General features: G+C 36.0%; 1 protein-coding gene across 1 annotated transcript; it reads left to right on the forward strand.

Annotated features, from left to right (window-relative positions):
* Window positions 1–289: 289 nt before the first annotated feature.
* Window positions 290–22,678, forward strand: TARS1 (threonyl-tRNA synthetase 1). The gene is made up of 19 exons (XM_069491923.1): window positions 290–452; window positions 4,010–4,090; window positions 7,373–7,563; window positions 8,325–8,448; window positions 9,614–9,735; window positions 10,237–10,354; window positions 10,610–10,674; window positions 10,757–10,835; window positions 11,539–11,685; window positions 12,797–12,895; window positions 13,913–14,079; window positions 15,430–15,592; window positions 15,684–15,821; window positions 16,187–16,264; window positions 16,434–16,534; window positions 16,629–16,733; window positions 18,012–18,084; window positions 21,572–21,686; window positions 22,191–22,678. Exons 1-19 carry the CDS (start codon window positions 396–398, stop codon window positions 22,337–22,339), a joined length of 2,172 nt encoding a protein of 723 aa, XP_069348024.1. The 5' UTR covers window positions 290–395; the 3' UTR covers window positions 22,340–22,678.
* The last annotated feature ends 1,356 nt before the right edge of the window (window positions 22,679–24,034 follow it).

The following is a 24,034-nucleotide window of genomic DNA, read 5'->3' on the forward strand; positions in this document are numbered from 1 at the left end:
CGGCGTAAAGTCAGCCGGGAAGAAATGCGCACGCGCATTGAGGACTTCTTGTTCTGGGAAAGGTCCAATCGCCCTAGGCGTAGAGTAAGGGTGTAGCGTCAGTTGTTGCCGCCTCACCGCGCCCTGATTTCCTGGAAGAGCTCCGTCACTCAATAAACTTTCCCATTGGTTTAGAGAAGGAAGGGCCCGCCTTCTCCACTGTCAATTGGCTGCCCGTTCCGCCGGCAGCTTGGGGGCGGGGTTTGGACACCATCAGATTGCATCAGCTGGTCCATTCAGGGACCGCCGGCGCACGCGCACCTTCCCTGGGCTCCCTAGACTACCTCTGACCGGCTTGTTTGCTCGTCTCATCGGGCTGTTGCTTTCGGCTTTTGTTTTCTCTTCGGGGCTCGCCAATGTTTGAGGAGAAGGCCAGCAGTCCTTCAGGGAAGATGGAAAACGTGGAGAAGCCGGTGAGCTCACTGGTGGGACCCGGAGGCCGGCCTGGGCTTTCCTGGGTGCCGACGCTGCGCGACGGGGCGGGAAGCAGGGGGCCCGGGCCGCTTGAGGCGGGGCAACCCGGGGGCCGGTGGAGCTCCCAGACAAATCAGAGCCCCCTTTGGGCAGGAGTCACCCATTCATAAAGTAGGATGGGGCTTGCAGTTCAATCTTCGAGTCTATCTTCTTTTTGCAGATGAGGAAACTGAGACCGTGAATGAGTGACTTGCCCAGAGCCACCCATTGGAAGCTGAGACAGAATCAGGATATTAGCTTGGGACTTCCAGACTTGTGTTTTTGGCTCACTTCAGGCGGGGGAGATCATGGCAGAGCTTTATTTACCTAATCCATCCTGAGACCCTGGGGGTTAAAGAGCTCCGGTTTAAGGAGGGGAAAACTGGAAACTCCGAAATCTGATCCAACTTGCCCAAGTTTGGGTGGTTTATACATAAATGGTGGAGGCCTGATGACCCTACCTGACAAATTCCAGAGAAGTTATACCCTTTCCCTTTCTGGGGCGTGCCTTATCACAGTCATGCATGCTAATCATTTCGCCTTTGAACTTTCTCTTTGGTGTCATCCATTGCTTAGGAACATCTCCCAGGTCACTTTCACGCTGTCACGTTTTAAGTATTCGTTCTGCCCAGCACTGAGCTGTGCCATGCGGTTAGGAGGATGCATAGGACTCAGCCCCTGACTTTAAGGGGCTCACAACCTGTAAGAGACAGGAAAACAGTCATAGTGCTGTGTGATCAACCGTATGGGATTACAGAGGAAGAAGCTCCTAACTCTGGGAGGGCTCTCGAATTGAGTTTGGAAGAATGAGTTCACCAGGTAAACCAGGCAGGGCAGGGCTCCTGGGGTAAATGTAGGAAAGACAGTGAAAAGGCACAGCTGGGTCAATTGTATCTGTGTACATTCTAAGCTATGTAAATTTAACTTAAGATGATAAATGGTGTCTATATATAGACTTTTTTCCATCTTTTTTTTCAAGTAAAAATATTATTTAATTTTTTTTTCCTTGGTAGGCTATGATCAACAACTTGCATGTCCATAAATATTCTACTATGCATTGTTTGTTGGAAGTGATGTGTGGCTAACGAATATATGATTTCTGCTTCTTGTAATAATTACACAATAGTTAATATTTACTGAGTGCTAATATGGGTCTGACAACTGTATTAATACATTACTTGCATTAACTCAGTCCTCATAGTAACTCTATGAACTGGGTTTTTTTATTCCCATTGTATAGATGAGGTAAGGCCTAGCAACAGTAAGTAACTTGCTCAAACCATGTATTCTGTAGCCGGTACTCATAACCCTGACGCCAGCCTGAGTGAGTCAGGGATATATCGTCCATCAGACTGTTGGAATTCCAGGACATACCTATCTCAGCTGTCAGTCTTGGATTGAATTTACTTATATTACACTCTGTGTATACTTTTCTGTCAACTCTTAAACATCCCTGAGAATGGTAATTTTAGATTGCTTTTATGTAAATACATAACATAAACTCAGAAATAGAGAACAGTTGCCCACTCTCTTCCCAGTTGTTACAGTAAAGAGGCAGTAGGGTTCCAGAGGGACCTGTTTTAATGTCCCAGCTCTACTACTTACTAGCTGTATAAGCATGGGCAAGTTATTTACCTTCTTTGAGCCAGTATTCTCATTTGTAAAATGGAAATGTATTTAGAACACAGAAAACCCTTTTGTTAATTCTCTTCCTCTTTTTCACTACTCCTCTTCACTTGGCAAATATCATGTCATCAAAACCAAAAATGTGTTATCAGAAATGTAAACTTACTTAATTCTCTTTCCGTTTTAAACCTGCACAGACAGACCTACAATTTTTATCCTTCTTGCTGGGTACTCTTGATTAGTTACACCGATTCTACAGTATAGCAAAGGCAGGTAGGGAATCCTGTAACCCTGTTGGTTAGTACCTCACTTGATTAGAATGGACCTAAGTTATGTTCATAATTCATCTGTTGATTATAAATGAACCTTAAGAGTTGATTAAATCCAGACTCCTGGAGTGGGGGAAGTTTTAGCTTAGCATAAAATTAGTCATATTTTTAAATTTAGTTTATTTTTTTAAATTATAAAAGTAACATGTTTTATAAGATTTAAAAGACAATAATCAAAATGTCCATCAATTGATAGATGGATAAACAATGGAATATTATTTGGCTAAAGAAAGGAATGAAGTACTGATACATGTTACCACATGATGATCTTAAAATGATTATGCTAATTGAAAGAAGCCAATCACAAAAGAGGACATGGTGTATGATTCCATTTATATGAAATGCCCAGAATAGGTAAATCCAAAGAGACAGAAACTAGAGTAGTGGTTGCCAGGGTCTCAGGGATGAGGGGAAGACAGAGTGACTGCTAATAGGTATAAGGTTTCTTTGGGGGGATAATGAAAATGCCCTAAAATTGTAGTGATAGTTACACAATTGTGAATATACTGAAAACCATTGGATTGTGTACTGTATATGGGTAAATCATATGGTATATAAATTATATCTTATTAAGAATGTTTTAAAAAATCAAAGATCACAAACATACAAAACTGTTATAAATAAATCCCCAATATAGGACTTACTACTTTAAAACTTTCAATGATGTCACTTGCTTCTAATTGAAGTCCACATTCCTTATGGTAACTATTTAAGTGCTTTTTTTTCTGTCTGAGACCTAGTCTGTCTTAACTTGCATCGCTTCTTGAAACAATCCTTTTACTTTAGTCAGCTTAGTTTAGTAATTTTCTTTCTCTCTTTTTATTTTTAGCATTTCTGACAACAAGCTTATGTGTACGTTTCCTTCATTCTCAAAATCCAGCCAGTTGAAATCCTTTCCATCCGTTAAAGTCCTTTAAAGCCCTAACACTTTCTGTGGTCCTAGCTTATTTGATATCTAATCATAGGGCTGCTGTTGCTGTCTTTTCTCCTCCAGGAGTTTCTCACACATATATGCCCTTAGTTTTCCAGGAGAGACTGTTTGCACAGGGATCGTGTCTTAGGTTTGCTTGTTCCACAGGGTTTAACAAAATACTGTGAGCACATAGACTTTTGGTAATACTTGTGGAATGGATAGATAAATATTGTGTTTAGTTTTTTTTTCCCCCCTCTGGCAATACTCTTACTGAATAAGTTGCATGCTTCTTTATGGCTATATATTTATTATATGGTCCAAGTAAACCTGAAGCAAGAGTCTTGAGAATAGTTGAAATAAAGTAAGTGAAAATTGAGTCAGTAACTCCTCTCTGCTTTTTGAGGATTTGTTTTTATTGTCATTTGTTAACTTGTCTTTGCCAGTGCCAATCTTTCAAAATCAGATTTCGTGGGGTTTTTTTTTTTTTTTTTTTTAATTTCGATGGATTTAGGGGGTACAATTGGTTTTTGGTTACATGGATGAACAGATGCTAGAATAACATCTTCAAAACTGTTCTGGGGCCATCATGGTAAAATGGTGTCAAATAATATTAAAATATAAAACCTTCATTTCTTTTTTGTTTATTTAGGTCAGTGCTGGTGAGGAGAAGCGAAAGGAAGGAGGCAAGAAGAAAAGCAAAGAAGCATCTGGAGATGGAGGTCGAGCAGAGGTAAAGGTTATCGTCTTAGAGGGCTCTGGTATAAAGGATGGCCAGTGACAAGGAACTGTCTCAGACTTACCCTGTGTGTAAGGATTCTAATGGTGTACGTGGGTTTGTAAGATGGTGCTAGATGGAAAAATCAGAAAGAATTAGGAAAGAATAGTCTGAGGGGTAAAAAAGATTTGCAGTTATTTGTTATTGCAAAAGAAAGCAAGTGGAGTATGATTGCAAGATGATCTGATTGTGGGGTTGAATATAAAAATCAAAGAACAAAAGTTGGAGAGAAGGGAACTGTGGTGAATATTCAGTTGTCAGATTGGATGCCTACTCTCTGATCATTTCATTAAATGAGATGTTAAGTTATAGAGACGGGGTGTTTTGAGTGTCTGAATACAACAGAAACCAAAGAAAGCTCAGTTCCTTGAACTCCTTCTCACTGTTTCCATCAGGACCTGCCTCTGGGGTTTGGTTTTAAGCCAGGACAAGTTCCCTAAGGGCCTCTCAAGTCTAGAGAAATGCTTTCAGTTCCCTAGGCTGGCAACTGACCCATTAAAAGCCAGCCCAGAATCAACTTCCTGGGTGTTTTGCTCTAGGAGGTAGTTAAGCTTGTCTTTCTACTCTATTTTTGAAGTTGACCTGCTATAAACTGTGCTTCACTTTTTGCTTTAGTCATTGCAGCTATTTTATTGGAGACTCTTTTGAAAACTACCAGAAGGAAAAATCACAAAGGAATAGGCTTTTTAGAAGTAGCACAATAAACTGACTTTAAAGAGCCGTTTTTATGAATGCTACAAGTTACTAAATAACATGGTGTTTCCATTTACTTAGGGAAGCTTAAAGATGATCAAGTATAGTATTGCTTGGAGCCCTGCCTAACCAATTCTCTTATGTGTGGTCAATCTTTTGCCCATTTTACCCCCCTATAATTGTGAGGGAAATTGTTGATTGTGAATTTTTTAATTTGCAAGTAAATGGAAAAATACATGTGTTCCCTAATTTTTTTTTATACTTTCAATGTAATTGTACATGATGTTCTGTCACAGTTTGAGAATTAGCCTGGAAATGGGAAACAAAGAATGCAATTAGAGGACTTTTCTGAACAGAGAATTTTGAGTGGGACATGTGATTATGTATGTTTAATGATCAGTCTGGGAAAAAAGAGAGTACGGCGAAGTATCCAAGACTTTGTCTCCTCCTCTGTGCTCCCGTCATTTATCTACCTGTCTTGTTCCCCTCCAAGCGCCATGTGCAGATCTTATTCATCTCTGTAATCTCAGAGCCAGACACAGGGAGTATCTGCTTAATGAATATTGAATAAGTTTTGACACTAAGTTCTTCTGACTAGGAAGTGCCAAGTGGCTATGATGATAAACTGTAGTAGGATATAGAGGATTGTGCAGGTGGGTAGGACTGTACCAGTGCTTTAGAATGGATAGAATCAGGTAATGTGCTTTGGGCTGAGATGTTCACATTGACTGTAGAGTGACAGGCTCTGAGCTTTTAGTTAATTCATTGGTTCCTCACCATTGAAGGTTGTGGAACCCTGTGAAATTTTGATGAAAAGTTCCCAAAGAGCAAGTAAATGACTAAAGAAAGGGAAGGACTGCTATAGGAAGAAATTGTAAAGATATTAGGGACTTCCATTTCAAAAGACATGATTGAAATGGGAAGGAAATTTTGTATAAGGAGGAAAAAAAATAAAAGAACTACTTCACATTGGAAACTTACTGTTTTCTAAGAAGTTGTATTTGGTTGAGCATGGTGACTTATGCCTCTAGCCCCAGGTACTTGGGAGGCTGAGGTAGGAGGATCATTTGAACCCAGGAGTTCAAGGCCAGCCTGGACAGCATATTAAGACCCTATCTCTAAAAAAGAAAATTAAAAAATAAATAAAATTTGAAAAAAAGAAGTTATGTTTGAACAGGTTGAAAATACAAATATGTACTTTTTTAATGTTGTGCCTATTCTTTTTTTTTGCTATGATATTTAAGGAAATGTGTGGATAATCATGACCCATAACCACCAGAAACCACCATTCCTAAGCTGGCCAGACAGTGAATCTATATAGTATGGCTGATTTTTGTTTTCTATTATCTGAAGTCAGTTTCTCAGGATTAGATACTAGTTTGTACTTCTTTCAGATTAAGTGTGTTATGTTAATATATATAGAATTTTGGATAGCATCATCAAAATTGAACAAGTGTTGGCGGCCAAGCATGGTGGCTCACACCCATAATCCTAGCACTTTGGGAGGCAGAGTTAAGAGCATTGCTTAAGCCCAAAAGCTCAAGCTTCCAGGCTGGAGTGAGCTATAATTGGACCACTGCACTCCACCCTGGGTGACAGAGTGAGGGTGTCTCTTAAAAGAAAAAATATTAAACACGGGTTAAAGCATTTTGAATAAATCATGTTATGGCTGATTGATTTACATCCATATGCAGATAGAAGTTCATGGTAAAATTAAGCCATCTCCTTTTCACACTATCAGTATTCATGTTATTTGAAGATTGTAAATGCTGTAGATGTTAGTAGTTTATTTTGTGACCACAGATTCACTAACTGCTTTTTAAAATGTTTCATAGAGTCTCTGACAGTAGAGGAAGTCAGATCTTTGATTAATCTCTTTTTTTCTTTCCGTTCCAAACTTTTGGGAACCTGAGTGCGTGTTTTATACAAAATGTTTTGGTTCATGTTATCTACTATAAAAGTAGTATGGTGCTATGGTGCTATTTTGTTTATTTGCTGATTAAATACTCCAGGAAAGAAGGTGATCATGGCTTCTTTGAATTCAGCAAATGGTTTACTTGAATGGGAGTCCGTAAGTCAAATGAATTTGTAGTTGTGAGTAGAGATAATAGGCTGACCAGACCATCATCTGAAGAAAATTGAAACAAAATGGAATATTTATAGCTCTATTTGTAAGATCATTTAGTTAGAAAAGATCTGAAGAGGGCATCTTAAAAGAAAAATAAAACCACTTGGTGTAAATAATAGCAAAATGGTATTGTTGTCAATTCAGCATTTTAGCAGCCCAGGTATTTATTATGTTATTTATACTTTCTAGTTCTTTAAAAATTTCTTAAAATAAAAATTATGAGAAGAGGATATTTAATTCCTTTTTCAAACGTTCATTGAGGACCAGATTCAAGTAGTGCCTGCTGATTTTGGCAGCCCATTTAACATGTTGAAGTAATAGTGGGTTTGTGTATCATCTATTTTAATTATTTCTTTCCCTTTTCTAAAAAGGGAAGCAAGTATTTACTGATTGTTTCCTCATTTTTTGTCTTGCAGTTGAATCCTTGGCCTGAATATATTTACACACGTCTCGAGATGTATAATATACTAAAAGCAGAACATGATTCCATTCTAGCAGAAAAGGCGGAAAAAGATTCCAGGCCAATTAAAGTCACGTTGCCTGATGGTAAACAGGTCGATGCGGAATCCTGGAAAACTACCCCATATCAAATTGCTTGTGGAATTAGGTATAAGCTACATTGGTCATCTGAAATGCCGTTTCCTCTTTCCTTCCTGTCCAAACTTTTGATCCTCCAACCTTTATTTCTTTAACCTCAAAACCTTTCAAACTGCTCTGACCTCTGCTGCTTTCCCCTCCTTAGAACTCCTGTGGCTTTTACACTTGTGAGGTCCGACACTTCATCCCTTGGTGATACTTCATGTTTTATACTGTGTACTGGGGGACTAAGTAATATTTTTAACCATATTACAAAAATAGTTTTATTAAATAGTCCTTCACTTACCACTATATATGTTATTAATACTGCCATCTTAGGCATTTATTCTGAGGTTAGCATTGCTTCTCAAAGAACGGCTCTGGTATACATTGTAAGCCGGAGGAGGAGCAGAGAGGTTATTTACTAGGGCCTTTTTTTTTTTTTCCATTTTAGGTTTTAAATATCTTGGCATTGTAGAAAATTGATTTGGAGAAATTAAAAGATTAATCAAAGCACTGTAAATTGATTTTGCTTATTTATCAGAGTTGCTGTGTCTGTTTAAATAAGAAGCATTAAATGTCAAATAATAAGTTACATTCTTAGGTACATTTTTTGGATTTTGTTGCTTTTTCCATTTTATTTTGGAAAGATATAGATGCATCTATATAAAAAGGATATATAGTACTAGTATATAATATAATGTTTATTTTCCTGTTCTTAGAGTGAGTGTTGTGCTACAAGAGATTATTTAGAGTCTTCTGTTTTTATATATTTCTGTATATTTTTTTAAGTCAAGGCTTGGCTGACAATACCGTTATTGCTAAAGTGAATGAAGTTGTTTGGGACCTGGACCGCCCCCTGGAGGATGATTGTACCTTGGAGCTTCTCAAGTTCGAGGATGAGGAGGCTCAAGCAGTAAGGTTTTATTTAGTAGTCACTGAATTTTAGGATGAAGATGCACATTTGCAATCTTTTCCAGCTTATTACTGCCACTGTGTGGCTAAAATTTATTGATGTCTTGTCATATTTGAAATCTTCTGTTGTGTTCTTTGTTTAGACAACATAATAAAAGTGCTCGTCTTAGAAAATTAAGAGGTAAAGTTGAATAAATTTGTATTCACTACTAGATACTTCAATGGGGAAAATGTTTTGGGAATTTTATTAAAAATTGATTAAGCAAGTAAAAATTGTTTTCTACACTCTCAATGAGCACTTCAGCAAGTTGCATATATTTAACAGATAAATTTGAACATTATTTAAAAGTACTCCCCTTATTGGACAGTTTATTTCCATATTTTTTCTCAAGAGTGCAAATCTGCTGGACAGAACTATAAAAATCAACCTGCATTTGATGACAAATTTTTCTTATTTCTTTATGACTGTATTACCATATAAAGGGAAAATAAAGTATTTTGTTTTAATGATGTAGATCAGTGGTTTTCAAGTATATTCTGAAGTCCATAAGTTGTTGATGAGAATATTTTAATATCACTTTGGTATCTTAATAATAAATCTTAGAACGTTGCTTTGGATATATTCTGACTGATCTGAATGAAATGAAGTACCGCTATTGATTTCATTGTCTCTGTGTTTTATCATTGTGTTGTGGGGTCAAGTTGTACTACCTTAGTTGTTTGGGGCTGATTAAGGGAAAACTCTAATTTTTAAGTCATGTTCCATAGCCAACTGTGTGTCATGGTATCTGGGACATGAGGCTATGGGCATATGGACTCGAAGAACCTGGGCCATGGCAGTCAATAAGACAGTTAAGTTGTGAGTAGCAATTGTTTTCAGGGAACAAAATCCATCCCATTTAATTAATGATGCTGGATTGAATATAATTAGCTTGAAAACAACTAAACTGGATGATTTCTAAGATATAAATACAATTTAGTAATTAGAAGCCTTTTAAATTACTTTGGCTGTGGATAAAATCACACTGTAGTTTATAGATTTGTAAATTTAGATTTTTATATATTGAGTTTATTTATAATTTTATCTGTCTAGTTTCAGGCAACCACAATAATTTACAACTTATATGCCAAGATGCAAACCATCCCATTTTTCTTTAAATTTTCAGGTGTATTGGCACTCAAGTGCTCACATAATGGGTGAAGCCATGGAAAGAGTCTACGGTGGATGTTTATGTTATGGTCCACCAATAGAAAATGGATTCTATTATGACATGTACCTTGAAGAAGGGTATGTTATGTAACTAGATGAAGAAAAATAAAGTCTGAATGACTGTAGGTCCATAAGTTATTTTTAAAGATCTCTCAATAAAGGAAGAATGATATAGAGCTCATTCTTCATAGTCACCAAGTAGTCCCATTATCAAAAATTGAAATGTTGCAATTTACTTGAAGTAATAGAGGCTTTAATGAGATCTCTGCTCTAGCTTGATGGAGGTAGAGCACCAAGGTATGTTATGCAATCAAATGAAACTGGTCCACTCCTCTCCTTTAAACCTGGTTAAAGTTAAGGGGTCATTAATGGGAAAGGTCTCCATGATGACCAAGGTAGAAGCCACTGAAGATACAAAATATAAAAATAACTTAGAAAAATGTTTGGTTTAAAATTCTAATATATGATGCAAAGATCTAATTTTTTTTACATTAAAACCCTTAAAATATTCCAAATAAACATTTCTTTAAGCCATGGTGTGATTAGAATGGAAAAAGATTATACTTTTTTCTTCTTCAGGGGTGTGTCCAGCAATGATTTCTCTTCTTTGGAGACTTTATGTAAGAAAATCATTAAAGAAAAACAAGCTTTTGAAAGATTGGAAGTTAAGAAAGAAACTTTACTGGAAATGTTTAAGGTATATTGAACCATAATGTATGACCTCCACTTTTATATTATTCATTAATGTTGCTTTAAGTTGTATCACTAGGGTTTAGTGTACTATTAATAGTTTGTCCTTTAGAAAAAGTTAATGTTTTTAAAACATGAAATATTGATAATTTGTATTTATACAATGCTCTGATAAGTAGTACTTTGAGTTATATTTTAGCTATAGTATTTAGAGGTAAAAGGAAGGTTTTTTTTAAAAAAAAATCATGTTTTCTGTTTTCAGTACAATAAGTTCAAGTGCCGGATATTGAATGAAAAAGTGAATACTCCAACTACCACAGTCTATAGGTGAGAATATCAAATGTCATTAAATGCATCTGGTGTGTATGTTATTTTGTCTCTATTAAAATTTCTTTCATTTTATCTTTAGGTGTGGCCCCTTGATAGATCTCTGCCGGGGTCCTCACGTCAGACACACTGGCAAAATTAAGACTTTAAAGATACATAAAGTAAGCAATGTACTTTTAAAGACTCTCTGTGTAAACGTATTTGTCTCATATAGTTGTGTGTTTAAACTTCCATTGGTTTCTCTTTTCTATTTTTTCTTGCATATGCAAGGATGATGTTTTTTCTTATTCTGTCTACTAACTGGGTGCTATATGTCATCAGTCTTTTATATCTCAAAGTATTTCACCATCACCAGAGCAGGCATAGAGGGATGGAGGTTTGGGGAAGTCACAAAATCAAGCACCGGTGGGCCATCGTGGCTCTACAAACTTTGAGACTTTGCTGTAGGAATATGTGGTTTTGCCCTTTATATGTCTAAATTAATATTACCCAAGTTGTACTTTTTAACAAAACTAATCCTGCCAGTTTTATACTAGTTCATAAACATTTTATAGTGATTATTACAAATGTACTTTAAATCAGGATAGCAATTGAGTCATTTCAAAATTTGTTTGTTGGCTGATTTCCATTTTTCCTTAATCATTTTGTGAGAAATGCCTTTGGTGTCAGAGTAATGTTTATGGAATTGTGGTTTGAGGGGTATTGATGGGTGGACATTTTTTGAGGGAAGAAAACAGCCAACTTTGTGCTGCAGAATGAGTCTGACCCACCCTAGTTAGGCCTCAAAGCAATTGGGAGTTAAAATAAGTGCAATGTTTACAAATTTGAATGTTTCATGGTTAATCCTTTTTTTTCTCTCCCTAGAATTCCTCCACATACTGGGAAGGCAAAGCAGATATGGAGACTCTCCAGAGAATTTATGGCATTTCATTCCCAGATCCTAAAATGCTGAAAGAATGGGAAAAGTTTCAAGAGGAAGCTAAAAACCGAGATCATAGGAAAATTGGGAGGGTATGTTAAAGTCTGATGTGCCTAGACTGAGTTTTCTTCAATTTCATTTGGAATTTAGCTGTATTAACTAGGATTTTCATTTTGAAGCAATGCTGTAGCTTTCAAGTAACTATGGTACTGTGTCCCATAGGAGCTATAAATGCTAATTGTCCACATTATCTTTCTGAAGTGTGCTCAGTACCACACAAAAATGCATTTTAACTACTACTTTTATTGAGAACAAATGCTGGTGACCTACAGTTTTCTATAAGAGAAGTATAACAACTTCATAGAGCTGGGAGAACTAGACTTTGGAAGCTGTCTAGTCTCACTGACCCATTTTAAAGATGTGGAAACAAAGTCCCAGATAGTTTAATTTGCTTTTGCCCATGGCAATACAGCAAGTATTGGATTCTGTGCTGTCATTTCCTTTACCCATTATCTCTCTACCCCTGAATGGCCTCTAAACTGGAAGTCAGGTTTGATAACATTCTCCGTTAAAATAGGGTTTTCTTTGTGCCAAGGGTCCTTGGCTGTTAGATCATGAAGCTTGAGCTAGAGGCAGTATCCAGTGCCATCTCCCTTGACTGCCTGGCATTCCAGCTAGCAGCGATTGTCGGGCCCTTCCCTGAGAGCTTTGGGTATCTGGTGAGGGAGGTGGTGAACAGGAAGGCAGGAGGATGTGATTCTTCCACCATCACACAAAGCCAGCCAACTTCGTCTCCATGATCTGTTTTGTTACCAGTGTCTTTTTCCCAGTCTCCTTCCTCCCCCTCCTATTAAAAAAAGAAAGAAAATTAAAAAAACACTAAGATCTTGGAGCTCTGAGGAATTAAAAACCTTGAGAGCTATTTTAGTGGTAGTAAGAGAATTGAGTCCCTTGCTCCAAGTCATGCTTGACAGGATTGAGGAATGTAATAGGGAATGTACTTGTGCTAAGTTGTAAATCAGCTGTTGTTCTGTACCATTAAATTGTACACCAGAAATACTGACATGGGTTCTTTAATTTAGGATTGGCATAATTGAAATATGAGATATCATGACCATATTCTGAACTCAAGAACACTGCAGTTTATGTTGATGGTATGTACCTATATATAAACATTCTTTTGCTTTTTTTTTTTCTACCCAGGACCAAGAACTGTATTTCTTCCATGAACTCAGCCCTGGAAGTTGCTTTTTCCTGCCAAAGGGAGCCTACATTTATAATACGCTTATTGAATTCATTAGGGTAAACCATATTCATTTTCTTCTGAAGATTTAGGATATCGGATGATTTTATTAAATAGGTCTGCTGAAAGGAAAGATAATCTGTATTTGAGAAGAAATATATGAAACAATAAATAAAGGTAGAAGTCTGGGGTCTCACGGACTTTCTGATATGTGATTTTGTCCATATACGTGGGTAGATACTGCAGAGGGAAACTGGTGAGGTTGAAGTGGCACCTGTAGTCCTTTACATAGAAGCTCTGTGCCCTCTTTGACTTTGACCGTTCATTTGTGTTTTCTTTGAAAAAAACAAGTTAGTTTTTACATTGCTTTTTTTTTTTTGTAAATTATGAAATGTTGCAAGTATGAGTTTATAGAAAATAGCATAAACAATATCTTATGTGCTCACCACCCAGATTTAACAAATATTTACATTTGGATATGTTTGTCTCACATTTTTTGTTAAAGATATAAAAAAAAGTACACGTACAGTTTTTAAAAAGCCCTTCTTTAGGACCCCTTTCTGATTCATACCCCTCCTTTTCTAAAAGAAACTACTATTTTGAAGTTGGCATGGATTCCTTTTGTCCATGTTATCTACATTTACCCCATATGTATATGTACTCTCAAATTATTTATATGCTTATGCATTTCTGGTTAACATATATGAAGCCTCATTGTGTATGAGATTGTACTGTTTTTTTTTTAATACTTAGAAATCCAGATTATTTTCACTTATCATATATTATTTCATTACATAACTACCACAGTGGGCTCATTCCTGTGTTAATGGTCACTGATATGTAATTGTCCCACATTACTAACCATGCTGCGGTAGCATTGTTTTTATAAGCCTCCTTATGTACATATGCCAAGAGCTTCCTATTTGGTGTATACCTAGTAATGGAACTTCTGAGTCATGGCGTATATGCATCTCAAACTTCACTAGACGGTATAAAATAACTCTTTAAGTTTTTACTCCCACTAGAAATGTGAGCACTTATTTGCCTACTTATGTATTCTGTTTGTTTTCTGTCAGAGTGAATATAGGAAAAGAGGATTCCAGGAGGTAATCACCCCGAACATCTACAACAGCCGACTCTGGATGACCTCAGGCCACTGGCAGCACTATAGCGAGAACATGTTCTCGTTTGAGGTGGAGAAGGAGCTGTTTGCTCTTAAACCCATGAACTGCCCCGGACACTGGTATTCAGCAGCTTTGAGTTCCTTTTGAAGATTTTCTTTCACATGCTATCATTAGTCCTAGATTACTTTCTCTCCTTTAAAAGAATTTTTGTTAAAAACAAATTATGTAATCAGAAGAGTATTTAAATGTAACATTATTATTGTATTATAATATCTTCCATGCCTGATTAGTTCGTTAGATCTTTAGACATTCAATAATGGCACTGGGGTTATAGCAGTGTAGAAGGCAGAATATAAAACAGGGAGAATGGATATAGAACGTAGTTAATTATCTAGGTTTGTTTTTTTTTGTTTTAAGAATCCTGTTCTGGCTGGGTATGGTGGTTCATGCCTGCAATCCCAGCACTTTGGGAGGTCAAGGCAGGAGGATGTTTGAGGCCATAAATTTGAGACCAGCCTGGGCAACATAGCAGTGAGATCCTGTCTGTACAAAAAAAATTTTTTAAAAAGGAAAAAAAAACCTGTTCTATCACAACCTACTGCTGATGAATTAACATCCTTGGAAAATCTTCCCTGCCTGAGGATCTTCCCATCCTTACCCAGGATGTTGGGTAAAGGGCAACTTGGCGGATACAGGTAGCTCAGTGTCCACAGCTCCTAGGACGCAGGTCTATAGGGTGGAGGAGGTAAGAGAGGAATCTCCATGAAAAGGCTGGGTTATAGGTCAGGGAGCCAGATGAGTTGATTCTTTGTTTACCAGATTTTTCTTTTTCTTTTTTTTTTTTTTTTGATATGCTCTGTTACCCAGACTGGAGTGCGGTGGCCTGATCATAGCTCACTGCAGCCTCAAACTCCTGGGCTCAAGCAGTCCTCCCTCCTCAGCCTCTGGAGTAGAGACAGAGTCCAGCTATGTTGCCCAGGCAGGTCTCAAACTCCTGGCCTCAAGTGAGCCACCAAGCCTGGCTGAAATTCTTCAGTTTCTGAAGCACCTTCAGACTAACAAGGAAACTGAAGCACCTTTGGGATTGACAAGAGAGCAAATCTAACTTTGATTTCCAATGTTAAAAATGATTTGTATAGAGCTAAGATTTTTTTCTTTTAATATGAAGCCCTTAAAGGCAGTCCTCAAATTAATGGAGATGTTGAGCACAAGGATTTGACCTCATGCTTATGGGAATACATTTTTTACTCTGTCTTAGCTGCTGTTGGTTTTATTATAATTTGCTGTTTTATTCATGCAAGTGCTTCTGTTACTATATGAAGCCCAGAATTTGAGAAATGTCATTTGTATGGCAAGTAGAATCAGTGGCGTTTTGACAGCTTTTCATGAAATTAAATGTAATATTAGAAAAGCAGTTTTATTCTTATAAAATTAAGTATCAGTGGATTTTACTTCTCTTTTTTCTTCAGCCTCATGTTTGATCATCGGCCAAGATCCTGGCGAGAGTTGCCTCTGCGGGTAGCTGATTTTGGGGTGCTTCATAGGAACGAGCTGTCCGGAGCACTCACAGGACTCACCCGGGTACGAAGATTCCAGCAGGATGATGCACACATATTCTGTGCCATGGAGCAGGTATGAGACCCCGTGGAATAAAATACTTTGAAAGAAGTGTTAAGAAAGTCAAAGAAAATAACCACTGTTTCTTTTTTTTTTTAATTTAAAGATTGAGGATGAAATAAAAGGTTGTTTGGATTTTCTACGTACTGTATATAGCGTATTTGGATTTTCTTTTAAACTGAACCTTTCTACTCGCCCAGAAAAATTCCTTGGAGATATTGAAGTATGGAATCAAGCTGAGAAAGTAAGTGGTATTTTTCAGCATTCTTCGAATACTGTTTGACTGAAATTGGCTTGTTCTGAGATGTAAGAAAGCCAAATCTCTTTAAATGGATAAAAGCAAAAGAAAATTGGAAATGGTTCCTAGGCTTGAGTAAGCTAGTTTTTTTCTGTATGATTTTGTATTTCAGAAATGATTGAATGTTTTAATTTTTTTTTCAGGTTTTGAGCTTTAAAAGGGATTTGTGGAAAGAGTGTTTAGGTGGACAAAATTATAAAGCAAAGAATAGTGATCCATGAAAGTAATTATGGTATTTTTAGTTTGAAATTAGACTGGAAGAAGGGAAGTTACAGATGAACAGAAATAAATTACTTTTGCTTTATCCTTAGCAACTTGAAAACAGTCTGAATGAATTTGGTGAAAAGTGGGAATTAAACCCTGGAGATGGAGCTTTCTATGGTCCAAAGGTCAGTACCAAAGTATATTTGGGTAATGTGATTTTCATTTGTGGGTGTAGAAGAGATTACTTTAAAATAAGTTGAAAAAGAGAAAAAAGGAAAATCAGCCCTAATTTAACTAATGAGCTGAGATTTAATATCAACAACATCTCATAATAACCCAGGCTTTGCTTCTTAGATTGACATACAGATTAAAGATGCGATTGGTCGGTACCACCAGTGTGCAACAATCCAGCTGGATTTTCAGTTGCCCATCAGATTTAATCTGACTTTTGTAAGGTGAGTTTCTGGTGTCTGCCCTAAATATTCTTCTTCAGGGACATATAAGGGAAAATATATATAATAAGGCAAAACAAATTTTTTTTCTTTATAGCCATGATGGTGACGATAAGAAAAGGCCAGTGATTGTTCATCGAGCCATCTTGGGGTCAGTGGAAAGAATGATTGCTATCCTCACTGAAAACTATGGGGGCAAATGGTAATTTTTGTCATTGTTTTTGTCTGATCAGTATAAATTAGCTAGAAGAAATGTCTACTATCCAATTTAGTTAGGAGATAGAAAGGGAGAATGATTTCAGTTGGTCACTTCTAATTAATGACAAGTGTTCACTAAAAAGTAAGGAATCACAATCTAAACTCAAATTTTTTAGCATTAAGAATATTCGTTATAAGCCGTGCTATTATTATTTTAATTTCAGAACTTGATTTATTTGAATGTTATGTAATACTTTCTAATTAGGAGTTACTGCTGAATAAGAAGCGTATTTGTTCTTTTGATTGTTTCTCAAGTAACTTAACTTTGTTTTGGGATTTATATGGCTTTTGCTGTTTTTGACTGAGTAAATGAGTTGTCTTTTGACTTACTTTGTTCAGCCTTGCTGACCACCCTAAGCAAGTATTTTGGCATCTTTTAGAAGGCACGAATTTTTTAAAAAACATGCTAAACTGATCAGCGTTTTGTGATTCATTTCTATAAGGTTAAGTTTTTATTGGCAAGACATGAACCAATATGACAAAATGACTTTTATTTTTTAAGCAGTTTTGTCTGGGCCCACAGCACAGGGTTATAAATTAATCATTTGTAGAGCCTGCCATATTAATTGTATTGATTTAAAACTTTTATAAATTATTGTGAATTGGTTTAATCTTACACATTGCTGTCATTTCAGTTTTATTTGAAATTAGTTAGTTCATAGATTAGGGGAATTTTTCGTACTGGTCAATGAAATAAGAAAACAACTTTTTTTTTATGTAAGAGGTAAAAAACTCTAGTTTTTACCAAGTACCATCACCAGTTATTATCAATTACAACTTGCTGAATGCTGCTAAAATGACCTTGAATAAACTGAAGGCACTGTCTATGTCCCCAACAAAGAATAAGTAATAAAATAATCTTGAATAATTTATCACCACATGCAGCTATTTAACAATTTGTTTAACCCCTCTCGTAGCCAGTACATGGGGTTTTGCTGTGTGACGTATTGAAGTGTGTGGCCTAATCCCTGTCCTCAGTTTGCTTTGCTATCTGCTTAGCAAGGCAAATCATAGTTATAGATTTTCTTTATGTGTTAGGGTTAGTTTTTTTCTGAATTTTCTTCCCTTAATTTTTATTGAATAATTTTTTAAAAAACTAAGTTTTAAAAGTAGCTCTTACATGTTTTTAGAAAAAGATATTGAAGAGTAGACTAAGAAATGTACTATCCTTGTTTAATGAATATTCCCAGATCCACATTAAATATTTTTTTTTCTTTTAAAGGCCCTTCTGGCTGTCCCCTCGCCAGGTAATGGTTGTTCCAGTTGGACCAACATGTGATGAATATGCCCAAAAGGTAATCTTTAGATATGATTTTTCTTTCAATTTAATATCTGTTGAACCTTTTCAAATCCTATAAGCCCTGTATTCTTAGTAAATCAAGCTTGTGATACCAAGAAATACTGTTTTCAATCTGTGATAAGCCTGAATAGATATTACCGCTTCAATGCTTTTCTATATTGTTTCATGATCAGAAGACATATTCAGGTAATATTTTATATATACTTGTATGTTTTAGTGTTTAGTATTTTAAAAAACTAAATTAGCAAATATCGAGTACCTCAGTATGATATGTAAATTCAAATGCAAGATACAATTTAAGGTGCTCTTTATCAAAGAGTAATTTTGCTTCCTTTTTTGATTTTTATTTTTTTGAGATAAGAGTCTCACTCTGTTCCCCAGACTAGAGTGCCGTGGCGTCAGCCTAGCTCACAGCAACCTCAAACCCTTGGGCCCAAGTGATCCTTCTGCCTCAGCCTCCTGAGTAGCTGGGATTACAGGCATGCGCCACCATGCCCGGCTAATTTTTTGTATATATTTTAGTTGTCCAGCTAATTTCTTTCTATTTTTAGTAAAGACGGGGTCTTGCTCTTGCTCAGGCTGGTCTCGAACTCCTGAGCTCAAACCGTCCACCCGCCTCGGCCTCCCAGAGTGCTAGAATTACAGGCATGAGCCACCGTGCCCCGGCTTGCTTCATTTTTAATGCAAATTTATTTAGCTATTTTAAACTTTTTCTCAGGTTAGTTGCATAACAGACCAATGTCTTGCTCTTCTGCCAAAAACTCACTCACTAACAAATGTATAGTAATTTATTATAAGCTGCTGGCTGGCTGAAAAAAATTTTTTTTTTAAATAGCCATTTACACTTCACCTTAAAAGCTAGAATAATCTGTTCTGCTATAGTGGTAACTCCATACTAAGGAGTTTCAAATGATTAAAAGTTGATCAATGAACAATACTGTAACATCAAAACCATGATGTTTTCAGATTATCTAAATAAATTGCACTCAGGTCTTAACTGTCTTTAGGAAGTAATTGGAAATTAAATCAGCCAATAAGTAATGTATTTCTGTTACTGCACACAGTAATTTTATTTATAAATGATGAGAGTCAGTGTTCCATGGTTAATTGATTGCATTTATTTGCATTATAAAAGCTCACACAGTGGGAAAAACGTCTGTATTAGTTAACTGGGTTCTCAACTGGAGCAGTACTGACCTCTCCCCTCCCTCTGGGAGTGGGGTGGGATTTGGAATTACGTGGTGGTGAGGTTTTCATTTGGAGGCAGGGAGGTTGGTTATTTTGACTTGAGGGGAAGGAAAGACAGGACACCACTATTCATACTTAATGACTAGAGACCAGAAATGTTAAATACTGCAATTATTGGACCATTCCCCAGTTGCAGAATTGCCCATCTCGTACGGGGCCCATATTGAGAAACCAAAAAACTGGTGTTTTATTCTTTAAAGTTACCGTTGAAGGTATAGACTTATCCTGGCCCTCTAATTGTTAAATTCTATAAGAACCCTTCTGAAATTTGTGTACTTTTAAAATCATAGCAGTTTAATTGGTTAATGATCATTAAGGCATAAAAACCTATTAGTTAAACTAAGGCTTGTGTACAATACAGTCAAAGATAAAGGTAATTTACATTGTTTCAAAAAGATGTTCCCCAAGGAAATAAACTTTGGCATTCACAAATACTCCTAAGTTTACATATAACTTGGATTTGAAAAATTAGTGTGTTCTAAATTATTTGGAATATTTTTCCATAGAAAGTTGAAAGAAATAATTGAGTACCTAGGTCAACCCAAGAAAGTTAGTTTTACTCATGGTACTTAGTGCAGTACTGATAGTTACTATTTCACTTTGAACCTTACCTAAGATGTTTTCATGGGAAAATTCATTCTGCATTTGACCAAGACTTCCAGAAACTCCTACCCTTCTCCTTAGTGCTCCGGGTGGAATTGTGGTAGTGATTCTGCTTAGCAGAAACTTTGTAACCTCTGTGTTTGCAAAAAGCGGACAGGTTTAGTCACTGCCTATGGCTTTAAGCTAGAACCCAAGGATACTGCCTCAATGGCAGAGATGAGGAAGGAACTTCAGCTTCCAACTTTCCTGTCCTTTCTTTGCATTATTGGCCACTATAACTGTTTTCAACCAGATGTGGGGTGATTTGAATGTAAAATGACAAACTCTCAAAGCACATTGTTTATGAGCAGAAATATATTTTTTCATAGTCACTCATTGTTAATTTGTTCTAAATTATTTTCAGACTATTAAATCTTTATTATTTTATTTTAAATTTAAGGAACTAATTAATGCCCAGGAGAACCTGTTAAACTTTCTGATACTTGGAAGTTAATATTTATTCACTTGAAGACCATTTCTTTGAAGTGTTGATTACATGGTATTTTTCATTTCTGCCATCTGAGGTTCATGTGAAGTGATAGTGGAATGAAATGGTTCATTTAGATCTTTTTGTCACATTAATGGTAATTGGTTTTCAGGTGGATGGAAAATTTAATCTAGTTTATTTAATCTAATTTTAAATTAAAATTTGATCTAATGTATTGCTTTTTTAATTATTCTCAAACCTGATGTTTAATTTAAATTATTCTTAAATAATTCTGTTTAATTAGGTCATTATACATAGTATTAAAAGACAATTTTATATGGCAATTTATATTCCATTTTTTAGGAACAGAAAAGAAGCTGTTGGGATGATTTTAACCTATTGTTTGTGCTATCAACATTTTATTATAAAAACCATTGCACACATAAATGGCAGCAGTGGATGGATCCCTGTTACCAACTTGCAGCCTATCTGTGGGATCAGAAATAATGTATTCTCTATTAGACTGTAAATCCATCATTGGATGTTATATGAAAGATGATAAACTATTTTCTGGCAACAGTATCAGGAACTTGAGATATGTTTGCAAAAGGATTCCTTTCCTTTATAATGTATGTTTTAAGAGAGCTCCCAGCCTGAGCAAGAGCGAGACCCCGTCTCTACTAAAAATAGAAAGAAATTATACGGACAACTAAAAATATATATAGAAAAATTAGCCGGGCATAGTGGCGCATGCCTGTAGTCCCAGCTACTAGGGAGGCTGAGGCAGTAGGATCGCTTAAGCCGAGGAGTCTGAGATTGCTGTGAGCTAGGCTGATGCCACGGCACTCACTCTAGCCTGGGCAACAAAGTGAGACTCTGTCTCAAAAAAAAAAAAAAAAAGCTGATTGAATTTAGTTGATTGCCTGAATTCTGATTTTTAAGGATTTTCTAAAACATTTGTCTCTCGAGCAAAATAGATTATCCTGATTTTTTTAATGTAGACCCAAGTCACAAATTAGAGATACATGCTTCAGTGTATCTGTTAGCATTCCTTTTTAATGCTTGCATGATTATCTAAATCCTATGTTGAATGAAAGAAATCATTTAAAATCAAAATATAATCCTAATTTTAGATCTGATGAATTCTATATCTCTATTTAAATAGGTACGGCAACAATTCCACGATGCCAAATTCATGGCAGATACTGATCTGGATCCAGGCTGTACATTGAATAAGAAGATCAGAAATGCACAGTTAGCACAATATAACTTCATCCTAGGTAAGAAAAGAAACTTACCAAAGAAAATTTGCCAAACCTTAGGGAAATCTACTGAAATCCTGAGGCAAGCTTAAGTGAATTGTGGTCAAGAATCTGTTTAGTTCCTTCCTATCCTGATTCTTAAACTATTATGTTTCTTCAACTATATAACAAAGGAAAATTTTGGTTTGGGAAAAAAAAAACCTTCAAAGGTTTGTCTGAAAGTTTTCTCCTTTCACCTTATATTTCTTTATACAGTAAGTTTTTATTAAGTTGGCTGGATTAAGTGACTCAATAAGCACAGTAGTTTTAGGTATTGGAAAGTGGTTTTTATCTATTTTTTTTTTAATGAATAGATTTTTAAATCATTTGCCCAACTACACATGGTCTCCTGTATACATTTTAATATGTTAGAAGCTTCAGGGTAGCTTTTGAGTCCCAGGATCATTTCTATTCAGATGTTCAATATGAATCCTTCCATATCTTTAGATTAAGTCTAACAAAGCTTTATGTCTTTTGTTTTAGTTGTTGGTGAAAAAGAAAAAAACAGTGGCACTGTTAATATCCGCACAAGAGATAATAAAGTCCATGGGGAACGTACCATTTCTGAAACCATTGAGCGGCTGCAGCAGCTCAAGCAGTGCCGCAGCAAACAGGCAGAAGAAGAATTTTAACAAAGTATTTTGCCCAGATTGGCTTAGTGGAAACGGATGAGCTATGTTACCGTGTTACCGTTACATTAACCTTGTACTCTGGAAGACATCAATTTATATTGAACTTGTAATAGCTTGGCAGAGTCTACATAGGTAACTGCAGGATCAACCTTTTTGACCTGGACAGATTTTTAGGAAATGTGTATTTGAAGGAGTTAATTAAAGAGAGACCCATTAAAATGATTTTATTCATTAAATATATGAGCACTGGAAACAAAACCTGAGGAATGCTTTAGTGTAATGTGAGAGAACTTTTTTGTAAATTTAATGTGGTTGAAAAATAAAAATTTTTCAAATTCAATTAATAAAAAAGAAAAACTTGAATTGGATCATGGTGTAAAAATAAAAACTTTCATTCACAGAAGTTTCAAGCCTGCTCTGTCCCCCACATGTATACACACACATCCAGAACAAATTGTGTGATTGGTATTTATCCTTATAGTTTCACAACAAACATGATGCAGCTGGGTGGAGGGGGGGCAGGTCTACAGCATATCCTGTCCTCAAACGGGGATGTGAGCTAAGTGCTGGCTCGTCAGTTACGGGATAAACATTTTTTTTTTTTTTAGTGTCATTTTTACTTCTATTTGAATGAATACCTTTTCAAACAAAAACTACCATGGATCTCTTATAGAGTAGATTTGCACAAATTTTTAAGATAAAGGATGAATCTTCAAAGAAATACTTGTTTATGGCAGACAGTTCTGGGCCTAAGAATTTGTTATATTCTCCCCTAAGGGATCATTTTCAAATTTTTCTGGCAGTAAATGGTGATTGAGAGAACAACACAAAATAAGGAATTCCTTATGAGAATACATATTAATTCCTCAATATAATCATTTTTAGAGGACAACATCTTGTCTGTTCTATAATAACCACAAATAGCTTGTTTGCAAGGACCACTTCAAAGAGAAGCCAATTTGCATAGATTAATCCTCACTTTAATAAAGGAGATAAGATCTTTAATCATAGGGAGTTGTCTTTTGAAACTTCATAATTAAGCCTCGCTTCTGAATGTCTAAGATTTAGCCTTTGATTTGTAATTTTTATATTATCTTGAGGGAAACAATTTTATATTTAAACTAGACTTTGCATTCTCATACCACAATTTCGGATCAATTTTAAAACTTTTATTTTTATTTCTTTGTGTATCTTAGTGGCTTTTCGTCAGTTTAAAATAATATTGCAGAATCATTTTGAGTGGTTTCCAATATATGTGGTCCAAAGAACAACTATGGTTTAGATTTTGGTTTTGGTACCTGTCTTCCACTTAAAGAAACAAATGGCTTATGTAATACATTAATAACTTCCCTTGAAACATTTAGAGAAGCTTTATAGATCTTTCGAAACTTAGGATATAAAAGTATAATGAAAACAGGTTGGCAGAACTGGGAATCAAAGATTTCTCTTTAACACCTGCTTAGCGTAGTCCTCATTTCTAGTGGAATCATGAAAGAGCTCTTAGAATTGTGGGGTTTGCCTCACCAAAGCTCTTATCTCTAGTGTTTTGTTTTCTTCTCTTTACTGGAGGGCAGAGACTGCTATTTACTGTCATATGCATCTTTAGATGTTCTGGCACATAACTTGAAGATCTGAAAGAACATAATTGATAAACTTAATTGAGCATCTAGCCTATTATATGGTCTTAGTAATTAA

Source organism: Eulemur rufifrons, chromosome 17 (genome assembly GCF_041146395.1).
Source record: "Eulemur rufifrons isolate Redbay chromosome 17, OSU_ERuf_1, whole genome shotgun sequence".
Classification (NCBI taxonomy): Eukaryota; Metazoa; Chordata; class Mammalia; order Primates; family Lemuridae; genus Eulemur; species Eulemur rufifrons.

Bases quoted from the DNA above. Each gene is read 5' to 3' on its own strand.
- TARS1 (XM_069491923.1), top strand. From the start codon at position 396: ATGTTTGAGGAGAAGGCCAGCAGTCCTTCAGGGAAGATGGAAAACGTG. The intron at 9,736-10,236 runs GTATGTTATGTA...TTTCTTCTTCAG, and splicing joins GACATGTACCTTGAAGAAGG to GGGTGTGTCCAGCAATGATT. The intron at 10,675-10,756 runs GTGAGAATATCA...TTTTATCTTTAG, and splicing joins CCAACTACCACAGTCTATAG to GTGTGGCCCCTTGATAGATC.